Genomic DNA, 15,521 nt, shown 5'->3' with positions numbered 1-15,521 from the left:
CTAAATTTGGATTGCAGAGTCACAGCGTGTGAGGCATATGCATTTCTTAGTTTTGCACAATGTGCCTTGAACTTGCTTTACACAGATGTAGATTTTGGTATGCACATGATACTCAGAATGAATGGCAATATTTGTGCTAGTATTTTTCAGCGTTTTCATAGGTTTAATAGTTTGGTATAACAGCTTTGATCTCTAGTAGTCGTTTGATGGGTGTTCTGTTTCTCAGTTGAGTGCATCTTTGATATGGGAGATGATTTAATAAACTTCCTCCTCAATTTCAATGTGTTTCCTGGCATTTCATTAAGTTTGACAGCCTTGTGAAATACCTTGAACAGTCTTTTCATGGTTAAGGCCTCTCACCTGTGTGAATGCTCCTATGTCTAATTCGATTTGTCAATGCACTGAATGCCCCGTCACAAACACGGCAAGCGTTTGGTTTCTCACCGTTGGGCATTCGCCAATGAATCATCAAGTATGCAGACCAGTGGTAACTCTTTCCTCATCCACTACATGTAGAAGGCTTTTCCTGTTGTGTGCATTTGAGGGAGCCGGAAACACGGAAGCGCTTATAACATATTGTGAATTTGCATGGCTCTTCATCTGTGTGTATTCCTTCATGTTTGATTAGCTCTGCAGTCCTTTTGAAACATTTTCCACATGTATTAGAGGCCTATGGTTTCTCTCAAGAGTGCGTTATTTGAAGTTGGTTTAAGTGAGGAGGTAGGCTAAAACACTTTCCACACTGCTTACGTGTGAATGGCTTTTATTATGTGTGTGTTTTTGTCTGTTTAAGGATTGATAATGAGCTGAATTTCTTGCGACATTCTTTAGACTCATTAATAAGTCTTACACCCTTGTGTAGTCTCTGGTGAACAAGCAGACTTGTTAACCAAGTATAACTTTTACCACACTCCTTACAAAAATAAGGTTTATCATTGGCGTGTATTCTCTGGTGAATGCTCAAGTATGTGCGCCGACCGAAACTCTTCCCACATGTATCACAATTATAGGGTTTAACTCCTGTGTGCACTATATTGTGTTTGTGAAGGTCTCCGGACCGGGCAAACTTCTTCCCGCATTCCTTACATGTGAAAGGTTTCTCTCCTGTGTGTGTTCTCTCATGTATGATGAGAGAGCTTGACTGGCTATACCTCTTACCACACTCACTACATACATAGGGTTTCTCACCTGTATGCACAGATGTGTGCAATTTAAGGTGGTATGATCGACGGAAACTCTTGCCACATTCATTGCAACTATATGGCCTATCTCCAGAGTGTATTCGTTGGTGAGTGATAAGGGATTGAGACAAGGTGAATCGTGTTCCGCAATCATTACATGCATATGGTTTCTCTCCACTGTGCGATCGCTTGTGTGTGGCTAGGTTCGATGACTGGTTAAAGCATTTTCCACATTCATGACAGGTGTATGGCTTTTCTCCAGTGTGTATTCGCTGATGTGTATTAAGCTCAGATTTGTTCCGGAAGCTCTTTCCACATTCATTACATATATATGGTTTCTCACCGGTGTGTACCCGCTGGTGCGCAACAAGGTGTGGTTTCTGGCTGAAATTCTTGCCACATTCGGTACATGCATATGGTTTCTCTCCTGTGTGTGTTCGCTGATGTAAAGTAAGTTGTGCTTGCTGTTTGAAACTCTTTCCACATTCACTGCACTGATATGGCCTCTCTTGCGTATGTGTTAGCTGGTGCGCTGCCAAATGCACTTGCTGGCTGAATTTCTTTTCACACACGTTGCAGGGGTACGGCTTTTCCCCTGTATGTAGTCGATGGTGCAGTTTAAGGCTTGATGACACACTGAAACATTTGCCACATTCTTTACACAAATATGGCTTTTCTCCTGTGTGTACTCTCTGATGAATGATAAGGCTTGAGCTAGTACTGAAACCTTTCCCACAGTCACCACATATGCGTGATTTCTTTCCAACACTCCTCTTCTGCTTGCGAGTTTCTTTTGACTGGCTGCAATCCTTTTGAACAGGTTCATGAAATTGGTTGCTTTTTTGATTTGTATGATGCATCCTTTGTGGCTTCTTGACTTTTCTTCTACCGTTTTGATGTACCGCAGGCTTTTTAGAACACAGTCCATGATTTAACTTCTTATGTGTATTGCTGGGCCCCATGTCTGTTAGTTAAAAATAAAATGACACATTAAGCAATGTATTGTTGGTCACACATTTGACATTCACCACTTAAAAACACCATTTCAAGTTTAATTAATCAATGATAGTGTATTTTGTATTAAGAGCAAACAGTATTCAGTATCCAAGGTAAAATTGGCAAGTTGCCAAATTACCATATAGCATTCTCATTGAACATTGTCCACTGCAAAGATGTATAACTGAAATACAGGATATCCTGCAATGCAAGCTCAAACATTTGTTAAGGTACACCAGGGAAATTAAAAGCAAACACCTTTGCTGCCTACCAACTCCTGCAGTGCTGGAGGATCACATGGATGAGGGGTCTCCAGGGAGTAGAAGTGGGACACCAGAGGGTGAGACGCGGTATCCCCTTCCTTGTAACACCGGTTCCCCTTCCTCCCAGGTAGAATAGCTAGGAACTCAACCCCCACCCTTTCATTCCACTCCTTCAAGAACAATGCTAAAACATGGCTGCTCTCCCAAGATTCATGAGACCTTGACACAGTCCAGACTCCATGTGGGGTACAGGACTGAATATACATTTTCTCTCTGCTCTGTCCCTGTATTATACGCTGTTAATGGTACCCTTCGGTACATGTATATATGCTGTATATTTTTGTAACTCACTGTAACTACTGCTTTTTGTAACATGTTTAAGAATATGCGCCCGGTTGCACCTGTGCCTGGTTTTTTGCGCTTTATAAATAAAGTAAAATCAAATCGAATCAAACTAAATAGTGGATGTTTGGCTATCTTCTAGAGCAGGATTACACATTGTGGCCCTCAAGATGTTTTGGACTTAAATGCTTTTCCTACGCAATAGTTTAGGTTCATTGAAGTTGTTCTCCAAAACATTTGGAGGGTAGCATAATGATTAACCAAGCATTAGAGGGACAAACTTGGATCATCGAAAATGAAACAAAAAGCTTTCAGAAATCCAAATCAAATATCCCACTAAAAACTAAAAAAGTGATACTGTTGTTCTCTGCATTAATCTGTAAACAGACTCAGGTGTGTCCTTACCAGGAGGATGAGACTGTCAAGGCTAAAATTAAATCTGGCCAATGCCTGTACCTTGCCCAAAAGGTGACGAGTAATGAACTCAGATAAAAAGTGATAAGTGTTTCATACACAGATGAGTTTTGCAAAAATGGTATTACACAAACCAAAGGCAAGAGATATGAACAATAAGAGACCTAAGCATAACAGGAGTGCTGGAATTGTCAAAGGCTACACAAGATAAACAAATATGAGAAAATCTCAGTTCATCACACATTGACACAGCTCACAAAGCAAAAGGATATCTGCAGCTTCTAAAGGTCAGGAAAAAAAACAAGCAGCAGCTCATGCATGTCGAGTATGAATGCTTCGGGCAAGCTAGGCTCTGATGGTGTTCGCTGTGTATTAGTAGCAGTCGTGCCATTTACTGCAGGGAAAATAGGGGTAGGGGTGCAACATTTTTGAAACGTGTGGCTATCTCAATATCTAAACAATATTGGTAGTTAATTAAAAGCTGAACAGCTGGCTATAATAAACCAGATGAAATGTTGATAAAGGATGTCTGAACACCCCTTGTCCAGAGGTTCACGAGATGAGGAATGTACCACATGTGAGACAATCCCGTTCCTTTAATTCCAGCTAGTAAAACTAAAAGCAAGGACAGGATTGGAATATCGTTTGGGCATTTTTAACCAGAGAATGGCCAATGATAGAATAAGAGGATACATCCGATCCTATAATACGTGTAATTGGATGGTTTTCCTATCACACTGACCGTCGCACATTGACATCAAGAAATTGATTAGAATTAAATCAATCACCACCTGTGTTAGTGGGCAGGAGCAGACAGCACAAGCAAGGTTTGTGGTCAGTAGAACAAATCATTCATGTAAGAACTTATATACAGTGCAATGAGACATGTGAGAAACCTGAAGGTGTCTCACCCGCCCCCAGGGATGTGTCATCCAGGTGGCCATGACACAGCCATCGTTTTTGGATCCATTTACTGGGGGTGGACCAGTGCTGGAAGATCACATGGATGAGGGGTCTCCAGGGAGTAGAAGTGGGACACCAGAGGGTGAGACGCGGTATCCCTTTCCTTGTAACACCGGTTCCCCTTCCTACCAGGTAGAATAGCTAGGAACTCAACCCCCACCCTTTCCCGACACAAACATCTTCTCACGGACAGTCCACCATGAGCGGCAACAGACTAACACCAGAGCAGTATACCTCACACTCAAAATGCCCAGGACAGCCCTGGCAACCACCTTGGTAATAATGGTAGCCTCATGGTACCTGGTAGCATGATAAACCAGAACCAGGATGAACCGTTGTCCACCTGATGTGAGAGGGTCTAAGGGACCAACAATGTCAATGCCAACCCTCTCAAATGGAGTGCCAACCACTGGCAAATGCTGCAGTGAGGCAACAACACTGCCTCCAGTCTTGCCAGACAAGTGACAAGTGGGACAGGCACGGCAGTGGGTATCCACCTCTACTCCCATCCGGGGCAAGTAGAAATGTGCAGAGAGCCTTTGCTTAGTCTTCTCATGCACCTCATGCGCTAACTTCAACAGGAAGGGCATGTAAACCTTGGGTACCACCAACCTCTTCAGGGCACCAGTGTCAGGCTTAGTGGGCTCACTACAAAGGAGCTTGCCCTCTCAAATCTTCAATGCCCTAGGCACTTCCCCCTTGGGCCTGGGCCTGTTTTCTTAGACCCTCGAGAGAGTGGCACTCTCGGACCCTTGCAGACGTCTTCCCTAGAGGGCCCTTTCATCCAGCAAGCATTGAAGGTCAGGGTGATCCTCTGGATTGAGTGGGTGCTTCTGAAACAACAGGAAGAGAAGGAGCCTCCTTCACAGAGGTAGTCCTCTTGCTCTTCCTTCACGCCTTGGGTTTCCCCTTTGGCTTGGGTACCTGAATAGCAGTCAGACCCTGTGTGACCTGAGACCTAGTGACTGCAGCAGCAGCAGCAGCAGTCAGGGGTAGTACATCAGAGTTCAACCCCAACTCTGCTAGATCATTTCCCAATACGATGTGGGCAGGTACATTGTCCTGAACCAGGACGGGAAGCTTTGCCGCCTTGTCCGCAATCGTGATGGTGACAAGGGCTACAGGAGATGATTTGGGAGGCCCACCAGCTAACCTGGTAGTTCTCAGAGGAGCACCTATATAGTCCTCTGGCATGAGCAGGGCCCCGTCCACCACTGTCAGACTTGCCCCAGTGTCTCTGGAACCAGTAGAAGTCTGGCCATTCAGGAGGACACTTCTCACAAATCTGCAGGAATTATATGATAGGATATGGCATTTGTAACTCACCTATACAGAAGTGTTTCAAGGCGCGACGAGGCAACGAAGGGGGAACACAGGGAGGACAGAGACAACGATCTTACTAGGCCAAGTGACATTGAGATTGCGCAAGTGCAGGGAACGGGGAAGGGGAAAGTACCAGGGGAAAAGGGAGGAGGCAGTGCTGTGCATGGAATCAAAACAATAAAAAGAAGTGCGGTCAGCAGGTGGCAGGTGCAAGGGCAAGTACAGACAGCAGGTGTCCAAAAGTGCAGGTAGGGGGACTGTAGGGCTACAAATACAAAACCAGGTGTTGCCGGGAGGCAGCGTGGGTGTGCAACTGGGTGGGGAGGGACTAGGGCCCAAAATCAGAAGGTAGCCAGGTGACCAGTACAGTATCAGATAGGAAATCAGCAGGGGAGAGGAAGAGAGAAGGCAGAAGCAAAGAGGAAGGTCTTGAGGTGCTTCTGGAACCAGAGTTTCAGAGAGGCATGGAGGCTGTTCCAGAGGGAGGCCACAACCGAAGAAAGAGATCTACCACCAACTCGTTGCTTGGAGGAGCAACTGACTCTCGAGGGAGTTGGAGGTGGAGGAGCGAGGAGCTGGAGTAAGAAGGTATTTACAAAGAGAGAGTTGGAGGTATTGAGGACACAGACCCCAGAAGGAACTTAATCCTTGCAGCCACTTGGAGCCAGTGCAGAGATTTCAGTCCTGGAGAGATACGATCGCTGGGCTTGAGGTCAAGAACAAGTCTTGCAGTCCTGTTTTGGATGAGTAGAGGCAGGCAGATTTAGAAAGAGGTTGTTGCAGTAGTCCAGCCTAGAGAGAACCAGAGCTCTGGAGACAGTGAGCATCTGGGGGAAGGATGGGTAACGGCAGAATACCTCTGAGGAGGTGCAGCTGGTAGTGTGACTTCTTAAGAGATGTCAGAGATGTGTGGAGTCGAAGATTACCCTGAGGTTTTTGGCCTCACAGGTGGGAGTAGGAAGAGGGCCAAGAGAGGCCGGCCAGAGAGTAACAGGAAAGGAGGGAGCGGGTGTGCCGATGAGGAGTATCTCAGTCTTACTGGCATTAAGGCAGAGATCATTAGGGGCATACCACTCCTGGATAACAGACAGACAGTCAGAGATGAGGGAAGGAAAAGAGGTGGCTGAAGGGAGCCTGAAAATTAGCCGAGTGTCATCCGCATAGCACTGAAAGTTGGGGCAGAGAGCGGCAATGCGGTGGGCAAGAAGTGCCAGGTATTGGTTGAACAGCCAGGGAGAGACGTTAGACCCCTGGGGAAGACCAAAGATAGAGGAGAGAAAGGACCCAAGTTGGACCTGGGAGGGTCGGTCGGAGAGGAAAGAAGTCAGCCAAGCCAGGGCCTGATCGGTGATACCCTGGTTATCATGGAGACGGTTCAGCAGAAGGGCATGGTTGACCGTGTCAAAGGCAGAAGAGAGATCAAGTAGAATGAGGACACAGGGGGTGTTGGAATCAAGATTGGAGAGCAGGTCTTCATGGATGTTCAGGAAAGCAGTTTCTTTGCTTCTGGGCAGCTCTGAAGCCAGACTGATGGTCATGGAGACAACCAGCAGATTCAGTGTGAAGATTAAGCTAGGAGATGGACAGCCTTTCCAGTAGTTTGCCCAGAAAAGGGGTGATGGAGAGGTACAACGTCCTTACATCACCTGCATTTTCATCCCCTGGCATTTTAATGTGGACATTCCATCGAGAATGCTCCTCGAAGTTTTTAGGGGGGGATGGGAAAGTGCAGATAAGGGTTTGGGCGGGTAGGCAACAGCCAAAAATAAGTGTGGGAGGGGGGATTGGCAGGGAACCCCCCCAAAAACTAAATAAACTATAAGCATTTTCGATGGAATGTGCACGTTAATATGACCGGGGATAAAATTACAGGCGATGAAATGACATGGAATCGATGGAGATTGGCCGATAGTTAGCTGGGCAGGACGGGACGGCAGAGGGTTTCTTAAGAACAGAGTGCTCAAGGGAGTGCGTCAAGGGGGAAGGGAAGACTCTGGTGGCGAAGGAGTGGTTGCAGAAGTTGGCCAGAGCAGGACCCAGGGCGTCAATGTGGTCCTTGATGGTTTTGATGGAACAGGGGTGAACTTGTTTTGACAAGACGTTCATAGATCGGACTGGTCTAGAAACCTTGTCTGGGGAGAAAAGGGGAAAGGCAGAGAAGGAGGAAGGCAAGATGGCCGAAGAAGGGCCGCAGGAAGAGCAGAGAGTGGAGGGAAGAAGGAAGAGGAAGAGAGAGGACAGAATGTCCTGGGTTTTTTAAATGAAAGGAGAGCCAGAGCTGTGCAGAGGGCCAGGGAGGAGACAGGAGAGGTAGAGACTGCAGCAGGATTGGCCAGCTCCTTGCAGATTTTAAAGAGTTCGGCTGAGTTGTTAGATGCCGCAGAGACATGGGCTTGGATGTGAGCTCTCTTCTTGGTGTGTCTGTATTGCAGTTTGTCAGAGGACGTACCAGAAGCACGCGATTTCCTCTCAGCCACCCTGCACTTGCGTTTGAGGGTGACTAGGTCTGAGTGCATATTGCTCACACACTCTATTCACACAGGTCCCACCACAACACAGTCACTTGGAAGGCTCCAGCCACTCTGGTCTGAACTACTCAACAACACTATATATGGTTCTTCAACCCAACAGTCAGTCAGGGGAAGGGACAGAGTCAGGGCTTCCCCGGGCTTTGGGAAACAATACAACAGGTAATAGAAACAAAGAGGCCACTGGGGCCATCTTGCCTTCTTTCAGGAATCCACTGATTCCTATGGCAGGGCCTGGGCATCCCAAAATGGTGGAAAATCAGAGCACCTGTCAAATTCAGCATTGAGCTGCCACCAGCACATACCCAGCACTGTGGGCCAAACACAGGTGCCCTAAAACATACACTAGGGGTACAGGATTGTACCCCCACCCATGGGTGCCATAAGGGTATCCCAAGGGTCCCTGTTCACCATGACTAAAAGACGAAGAGCTGCTCTGCCAGGAGTCCCAACTGGACTCCTGTGCTGAAAACATCACAGAGCACACATAAGGGAGTACAGAACAAGGACATGGAGGCCCTGTCCCGCCAATGCATTTCCAGCATCACAAGAGGCAAAGTCTACAGTCCTAAGAAACAGTGTGTTGACAAACGTGAACCCGGTAGAGTGATGTCCTCGATGACCTGTTTAAAACAACATTGAGATTTGTGAACTGCCGAAAAGCCAATGTGAATCTCGGCAGAGGGAGGCCGAAAGATTCTAGAGAGGTCAGCACACAGAAGAGGTGGATCTAGGGGTGAGGAATCCTCACCCTAAGAAAAACAAGGAAACAAATCATTTGGTTGAAGGAACTTGTTAATAAGTAAATGACCACGCTTCACGCTGATGCTTGTCTTTATAGAGAGGCTTTATTTCTTTAGTTCATCCAAGAGAAAGGCCCCCAGCTGTGGCTGTCCTCCTGCTCTCAATCCTCTCTCTCTCTGCTGCTAGAATGTGGAACCTTTGCTTAATCATAACAACAAAGGTTCCTTGGTAACTAGGTTACATGGCAGCAGCTGAATTGATGTGATTGTAAACTCAATGAAGTAAATGTAACCACCTCCTAACACCTCCCTTCCTTTTACCAAAATATAAGTATTTGCCTAAACTAGATAATAGATTTCATTGAACATAAGTAGTTCATTATTTACATAGTATCTGATACACCGCTATGTGAAGAAATAATTAAATTGCTTTAAATACCTTGCAGTGCAGTTACAAGTTGTTGTTTACCTTTTTGCAAATTGCTATCCTCTCCTTGTTCCAGACCCCACCCCCTTTAACAAGCACCGAAGATCCCAAATCTTTAACAACTTGTTTGGGCTGTGAAAATATGGATGCACCTTTGCGCACCTTGGTGGGAAGTTTGATCTTGATCCAATCACCTTCCTCAAGACTGAATTCTCTACAAGCATTCTTCCTGTCATATTGCTCCTTGGATCTGACCCCAGATTCAAATATCTTCTCTCTCACTCCCTCCAGATCTATTCCTACGAATTTTGACCTTCCCATCCAGCCTGGACACATGTGTGAGTTAGGTTTCCTCCCTCTTAATAGTTCAAATGGGGATACACCCGTAACACTGTGTGGTGCTAGTCTATATTGGAATGTTCTCTCAATTATGGTCCTGATCCAGTCACCTCCTGTTGCTACCGCAATTCTAATTGCATCCATGAGAGTGCGGTTGAAGCGTTCTACACACCCATTGGTCTGGGGATGATATAATGAAGTGGTTACTTGTTGTATTCCATGGTTACTCAAGAACTCTCTAAATTCCTTGGAAACCAATTGGGTCCCATTATCTGATAAACACTTTCTGGGGAATCCCTCTCTCCAAAATAATTGCTCCAAACATTTAATGATGCTACTGCTGGATATGTCTCTTAGTGTAAATATTTCGGGCCACTTGGATAATAAATCTATGACAACCAGTACATAGGTGTCTCTCCCACCCTTACTATTGAAAGGCCCTAGTAAGTCTAAAGCAACCTCATCCCATGGAACTGTGGATGGCTTTCTAACAGTCATGGGTACTTTTTGAATCCTGAGACCCTTATTACCTTCAATGCAATCACAACAATTGTTGACCACTTCTTCAGTGTCTTTGTCAAGATTAGGCCACCAAAATTCTGCTCTAACCAAGCCTTTGGTTCTAGGCAGTCCCAAATGCCCAACATGAGCTAGCTCAATTATTAATTTTCTCATTTTAATAGGTACAACCATCTGATGTCCTCTATGTAAGTATCCTTTATCAATCCAGAGTTCTTCCTTAACTTTGGCAAACCCGCCTAAATCACCAATATAGTTTCTTATTCTGTTCTGCGTCACCAATGTTAAAACTCTCTGGTACAATTCATCCTCTGAACATGCATTGTCCCACTCCTCTTTCTTTACTGACTCATGAACCTGAAATATTTCAACACCTTTCTCACGAGTCAGAGGAGACTCCTCAGACACTGTTTCTCTCACTACTGATCTGGATAAGGCATCAGCAACTACATTGGTTTCACCACTAATGTGAAGCATATCATATTGCAGGCCTTGTAGGGATGTCACCCACTTCATGATGCGTCTGGAGACTCCCTCCAGACCACCTTTGGTAAATATTCCTATTAGGGGTTTATGGTCTGTACATACTGTGAATTCTCTGCCCCACAAATATCTTTTGAACTTTTCCACTCCCCAGACACAAGCCAATGCTTCCTTTTCTACCACTGAATATCTGTTCTCAGGTCCTTTGAGAGATCTAGAGGCAAATGCTATGGTGTGTAAGCCCTCCTGATCTTCCTGCATTAGGACTGCCCCAATACCATAGTCACTTGCATCCACAAATAGTAATGAATGTCTACTTTCTTCAAACGTTTTCAAGATGGGTGCATTGACTATAGCATCTTTAATCTTACCAAACTCTTCCTCACAAGATTCATTCCACTTGAACTTAACACCTTTACGAGTCAACATCCTCATGTTCCTTGACAAATTTGCCAACCCTCTAACAAACTTGCCATAAAATTCAACCAGACCTAGAAAAGATAGTATATCTGCTTTGGATTTTGGTGCTTCCATCTTGCAAATAGCTTCTATGGCCTTTTCTTTGGGTTTGATCCCTTCACCTGTAATTTCATGACCTAGATATTCAACTTCGTCAGTTTTGAATATGCATTTCTCTAACGATACTGTAAGGCCAGCCTCTTTGAATATGTTCAACACTCTCTCTAACCTTTTATCATGTTCTGCTTCATTTTTCCCACATACTAGCACATCATCGTGGTAACACATGACACCTCTCTCTCCTCCCAGTAATCTGTACATGACGTTCTGAAATACACTAGCTGCTGAAATCAATCCAAATGGCATTCTTATACATCTGAAAAGGCCAATAGGGGTAATGAAAGCTGTGAGATCTCTCGAATCAGGGTGTAATTCTACTTGGTGATATGCAGATTTGAGGTCAATAAGAGAAAATACTTTGGAATCAGAAACCCCTGCCAATAAATCATCTATTCTGGGTAAAGGAAATTTGTCAGCCACTACATTTTTATTCAGGTGTCTAAGGTCTATGCATATCCGCAGAGATCCACTGCTCTTTCTCACTATTACAATAGGACTAACCCACTCTGAGGAATCAATTCTCTCTATCACCCCTTCACTTTCCATTTTATTCAATTCACTCTCTACATCTTTTCTCAGGGCCAAGGGAATGGTCCGTGATTTGGCAACTTTGGGAATGGCATCCCTTTTCAAACGAATTTTGTGCACAAATCCCTTCAAGCACCCTAACTTAGTGCCACTCATATGCCCTCTGGCCCCTTCCATAACAATGCTCGAGACCGATTTTCCACCGGATTTTCCACCTTCAACAGTCAAAACCTGTTCTGGGTGGCTTGCTTCAAGTCTTATCTTGAGCTCTGCCTGATCGCTCCAGGACAACAGCTCTCCACCTCTGTTGGCTACATGGATAGTCCCTAACGCCTTCCTGTCTTTGAATTGGAGCTCAGCTTCAAAGCACCCTAAAATTTCTATGGGCACATCTCCATAAGCATTTGCTCTGACTACATTCTCCCACAATGTACAACATCCAAATTTCTCCTTCCACACTTGCACACTTATCAAAGTATAATCTGCTCCACTGTCCATGAGCATTGATTCTGGCACCCCTCCAACTAACACAGTTGCATATGGTTTCTTTTTCTTGACCTTCCCATCAATGGCATTGACTGAAAATATAACTTCTCTACCAGCATCATCAATTGATATAAATTCTTGATCTGCATTGACTTCATGTATTTGACTTGGGGCGGTATAAAAATTCCTACAGCATCTAGCCATGTGTCCTCTGACCCCACATTCATTACATATAATGTTTGATGCATAACATTCTTTGTCAGATGCTTTGTGATGTAGACTCCCACATCTGAAACACCTCCTAATTGATGCACCTCTAGGATGACCAGAGTCCCTGCCACCCCTGAATGTAACATTCTCACTGGGCGACCCTCTGGTAGATGATCCTTGTCCCCATGCTCTGGTAAAGGGACCTTGGCGACCCTCAGGTCTCCTACCCATTTGCCAAGTGCGACGCGCAGTTGCCGCATCTCTCTGCATCACTCTCGAAACCTTATGTATGGCAGCTTCAGTGTCATCAGTTTTGTGCTTATCTTGAGATGTATTATCCACTTGAAGCATTTGTATACATTTGTCTGTGTGTTCTATCATTTTCGCTATCTCAATTGCTCTATCAAGAGAAGGATTTCTTTCCTTCCATAACTCCTTCCTGATGTTATCATTAGAACACTTAATCATGAGTTGGTCCCTGACATGCTCATCTCGACAATGGTCAAATCTACATTTGATGGCTAAACCTCTAAGAGCGGTTACAAATTCCTCAATACTCTCTCCAGTTTTTTGAGTTCTCGTGGCAAATTTGTACCTTTCAAGAATTATATTTTCTTCAACACAGTAGTGTTTGTCTAATTTTGCTAATGTTTTCTCATATGGACCCCCATCAGGAATGTCTGGAGGTTCTGGTAGTTTTTTGACCACTTCCTGTCCTGCGGCACCTAAACAGTGAAATAGGAGCGCCTCTTTGCGCTCATTGGAGAAATTGGGTCCAAATGCTGCCAGTGCATATTTTTGAAAACCCTCTTTCCAGTCTATCCAACGCACTCTGGGCTCACCTGGTGTAGGCAGGAAGAAAATTGGGGCTGGGACGTTTGCCATGTTGTGAATTAATTAATGTCACCCCCAGGTAGGAAACCTTACACAGCCACACTGTCACTTACTTGTACTTAAATTTTATAAGGTGTGATTTCAGGTGGAACCTGTGCTGATATTGTCAGCGCTGTCTGTGGTAGTTGCAATTTGTGATCCACAGGTCAGCCTCCTCCGTAATCCACAGGTGATCCAATTTGTGATCCACAGGTCATCCAACCTCCTCAATATTCGTGCTCAGCTCCAGTATGCTTTTATGGTTCTCTCCACTGCCAAGCACTGACTTCTTTCTTGGTGCTCCGCTCCAAAATGCGCTTTGCTGGTTTACTCCGCTCCAGGAGGATGGCCGTGTTTCTCGCCTGCTATTACACAACACATCTAGTGTAACACTCCGTCCATTTGCATTCAAACTGTAATCAATATTGCTGCAGTGTTGCTGCTGCTGGGGGCCTTTTCTCCTTGGCCCAATCCTCGTCGCCAATGTTAATAAGTAAATGACCACGCTTCACGCTGATGCTTGTCTTTATAGAGAGGCTTTATTTCTTTAGTTCATCCAAGAGAAAGGCCCCCAGCTGTGGCTGTCCTCCTGCTCTCAATCCTCTCTCTCTCTGCTGCTAGAATGTGGAACCTTTGCTTAATCATAACAACAAAGGTTCCTTGGTAACTAGGTTACATGGCAGCAGCTGAATTGATGTGATTGTAAACTCAATGAAGTAAATGTAACCACCTCCTAACAGAACTTTTGTTTTCTTATGTTGAATATGTCAGGTCCACGAATGGCAGAGACTTTCATGACAAACGAGACTCGGCCATCGGCGGCCCTGATAGCTAAAAAGGAATTGTCTTGTGGAAAAGAAGAGGAGGGAAGACAAAACAATTACCCATTAGTAATTGCATTAGTTGTAAGGTTTGGCAATAGGTTTCTTAGTATAGGCCCTTTTAATTTGACACAACGCCACTAGGACTACCTCATTTTCATTCGATGATCAACGCTTGCTCCCATCTTATATTTAGTTTTAGATTAGGCGTTTTTCCAACCTGAATACAGTTTAACACCCTTGAACTGATCACTTGTGTCTGTCTTTACTGTTGCCACCATGACATCCTCACTTATGGTGTCAGGAGAGAGATTTGACTAAATTGAAACAAATTTGGGGACCCTACAATTTCAAAAACTTTGTCAGATAGTCTCTAACCCTTCCATCACCACCAAGGAATCAATACGGTTTTATATCTGTAGCATTAGTGTTACAGTGTATTAATCACAATCTGTATTATGTTGTGCTGAGCCTGCGAACGTTTCGGTTCCCTGCATTCTTCCCTTCGAGAGTGCAGGAGAGCGGAACGGGAGCGGAAGCAGCGCTGAGGCTGGACTGCGGTAGCCCGCCGGAGACTTAACAATAAACCTCACAAGAAATCATAATTGTGTCCAGATACCTATTTTGTAACAATGGCGACGAGGAACGTTCCCTAGTGTGTATGGAAGGAGTCTCCGACTGATGCGCACATTATCCGATGTTTACGGTGTTTCACCGCGAATCCAAATGTGAAGCTTGACATCGGACACCTCGTGATGATGAAAATGATATGAAGAGGTACGGAGGGACAGAAGGAAGTATACAGAGTCATCCGGCACCTTACTAATGAGGGGGCATTTTTTAAGTGTGCGCGCGGGCTGCCAACGGCTATCTGAACAAGCCGTGCTTGGATTGTTAGAGTAAAGGACCTAACGACGTGAGTGGACGTGCCTCCATATTAAGTGATTTCAATAGAAACACCATGGCAACCATACGTACAAACGAATACAAATGCCTCCGTGAAAATGTAATGATCGACGGTTGTGCATAAAGTGGTTTCAGCAAGGGTGACATTGCTAAAGGCTTTAGCAGCAAGAAAAAGGGTCATAAGTAGACAATTGCCATAATCAGCTGAAGTGTGTCCAATGTTCTGGCTATATGAGTTCGCAATAGTGGTCATAAAGGAGTAATGGAGACTGCACAATGAACTTGGAAATTGTTTAAAAAAAAAAAAAAAAAAAAAAGAGAGGAGAAAACAAATAGAGAAAATAAAAACAGAAGACAAATTGAAAGGCAACCCGTAGATATTTAACATCAGCAGCCATGCAGAGTGTGGTGGCTCCAATGAAATTCCTACCCTTGCCTGGTAATCCAACGAGTCCCTGGGAACAATGGCTAGACAGCTTTCAGGTTTATCTAAGAGCAGTAGGTGGTGCAAAATACAATGACGATGTAAAAGAAGCCACTCTGCTGAACTGCATAGGGGCAGAAGCCTTAAGAATTTTCAGGACTTTGCCGGAACCT

General features: G+C 44.8%; 1 protein-coding gene across 1 annotated transcript in view; it reads right to left on the bottom strand.

Annotated features, from left to right (window-relative positions):
• Positions 1–617: 617 nt before the first annotated feature.
• The window catches only part of LOC138516872 (zinc finger protein ZFP2-like), a 32,326-nt gene continuing 17,422 nt past the window's right edge, over positions 618–15,521 (bottom strand). The window contains exon 2 of the mRNA XM_069632318.1: positions 618–2,145. Coding sequence (XP_069488419.1) covers positions 767–2,143 — 1,377 coding nt within the window. The 5' untranslated portion in view covers positions 2,144–2,145 and the 3' untranslated portion in view covers positions 618–766. The remainder of the gene's footprint in view (positions 2,146–15,521) is intronic.

This window comes from Ambystoma mexicanum, chromosome 6q (assembly GCF_040938575.1).
Source record: "Ambystoma mexicanum isolate Mex_15411 chromosome 6q, UKY_AmexF1_1, whole genome shotgun sequence".
Lineage (NCBI taxonomy): Eukaryota > Metazoa > Chordata > Amphibia > Caudata > Ambystomatidae > Ambystoma > Ambystoma mexicanum.
The sequence above is the reverse complement of the archived record's forward strand: the minus strand, read 5'-3'. Positions and strand labels throughout refer to the sequence as shown.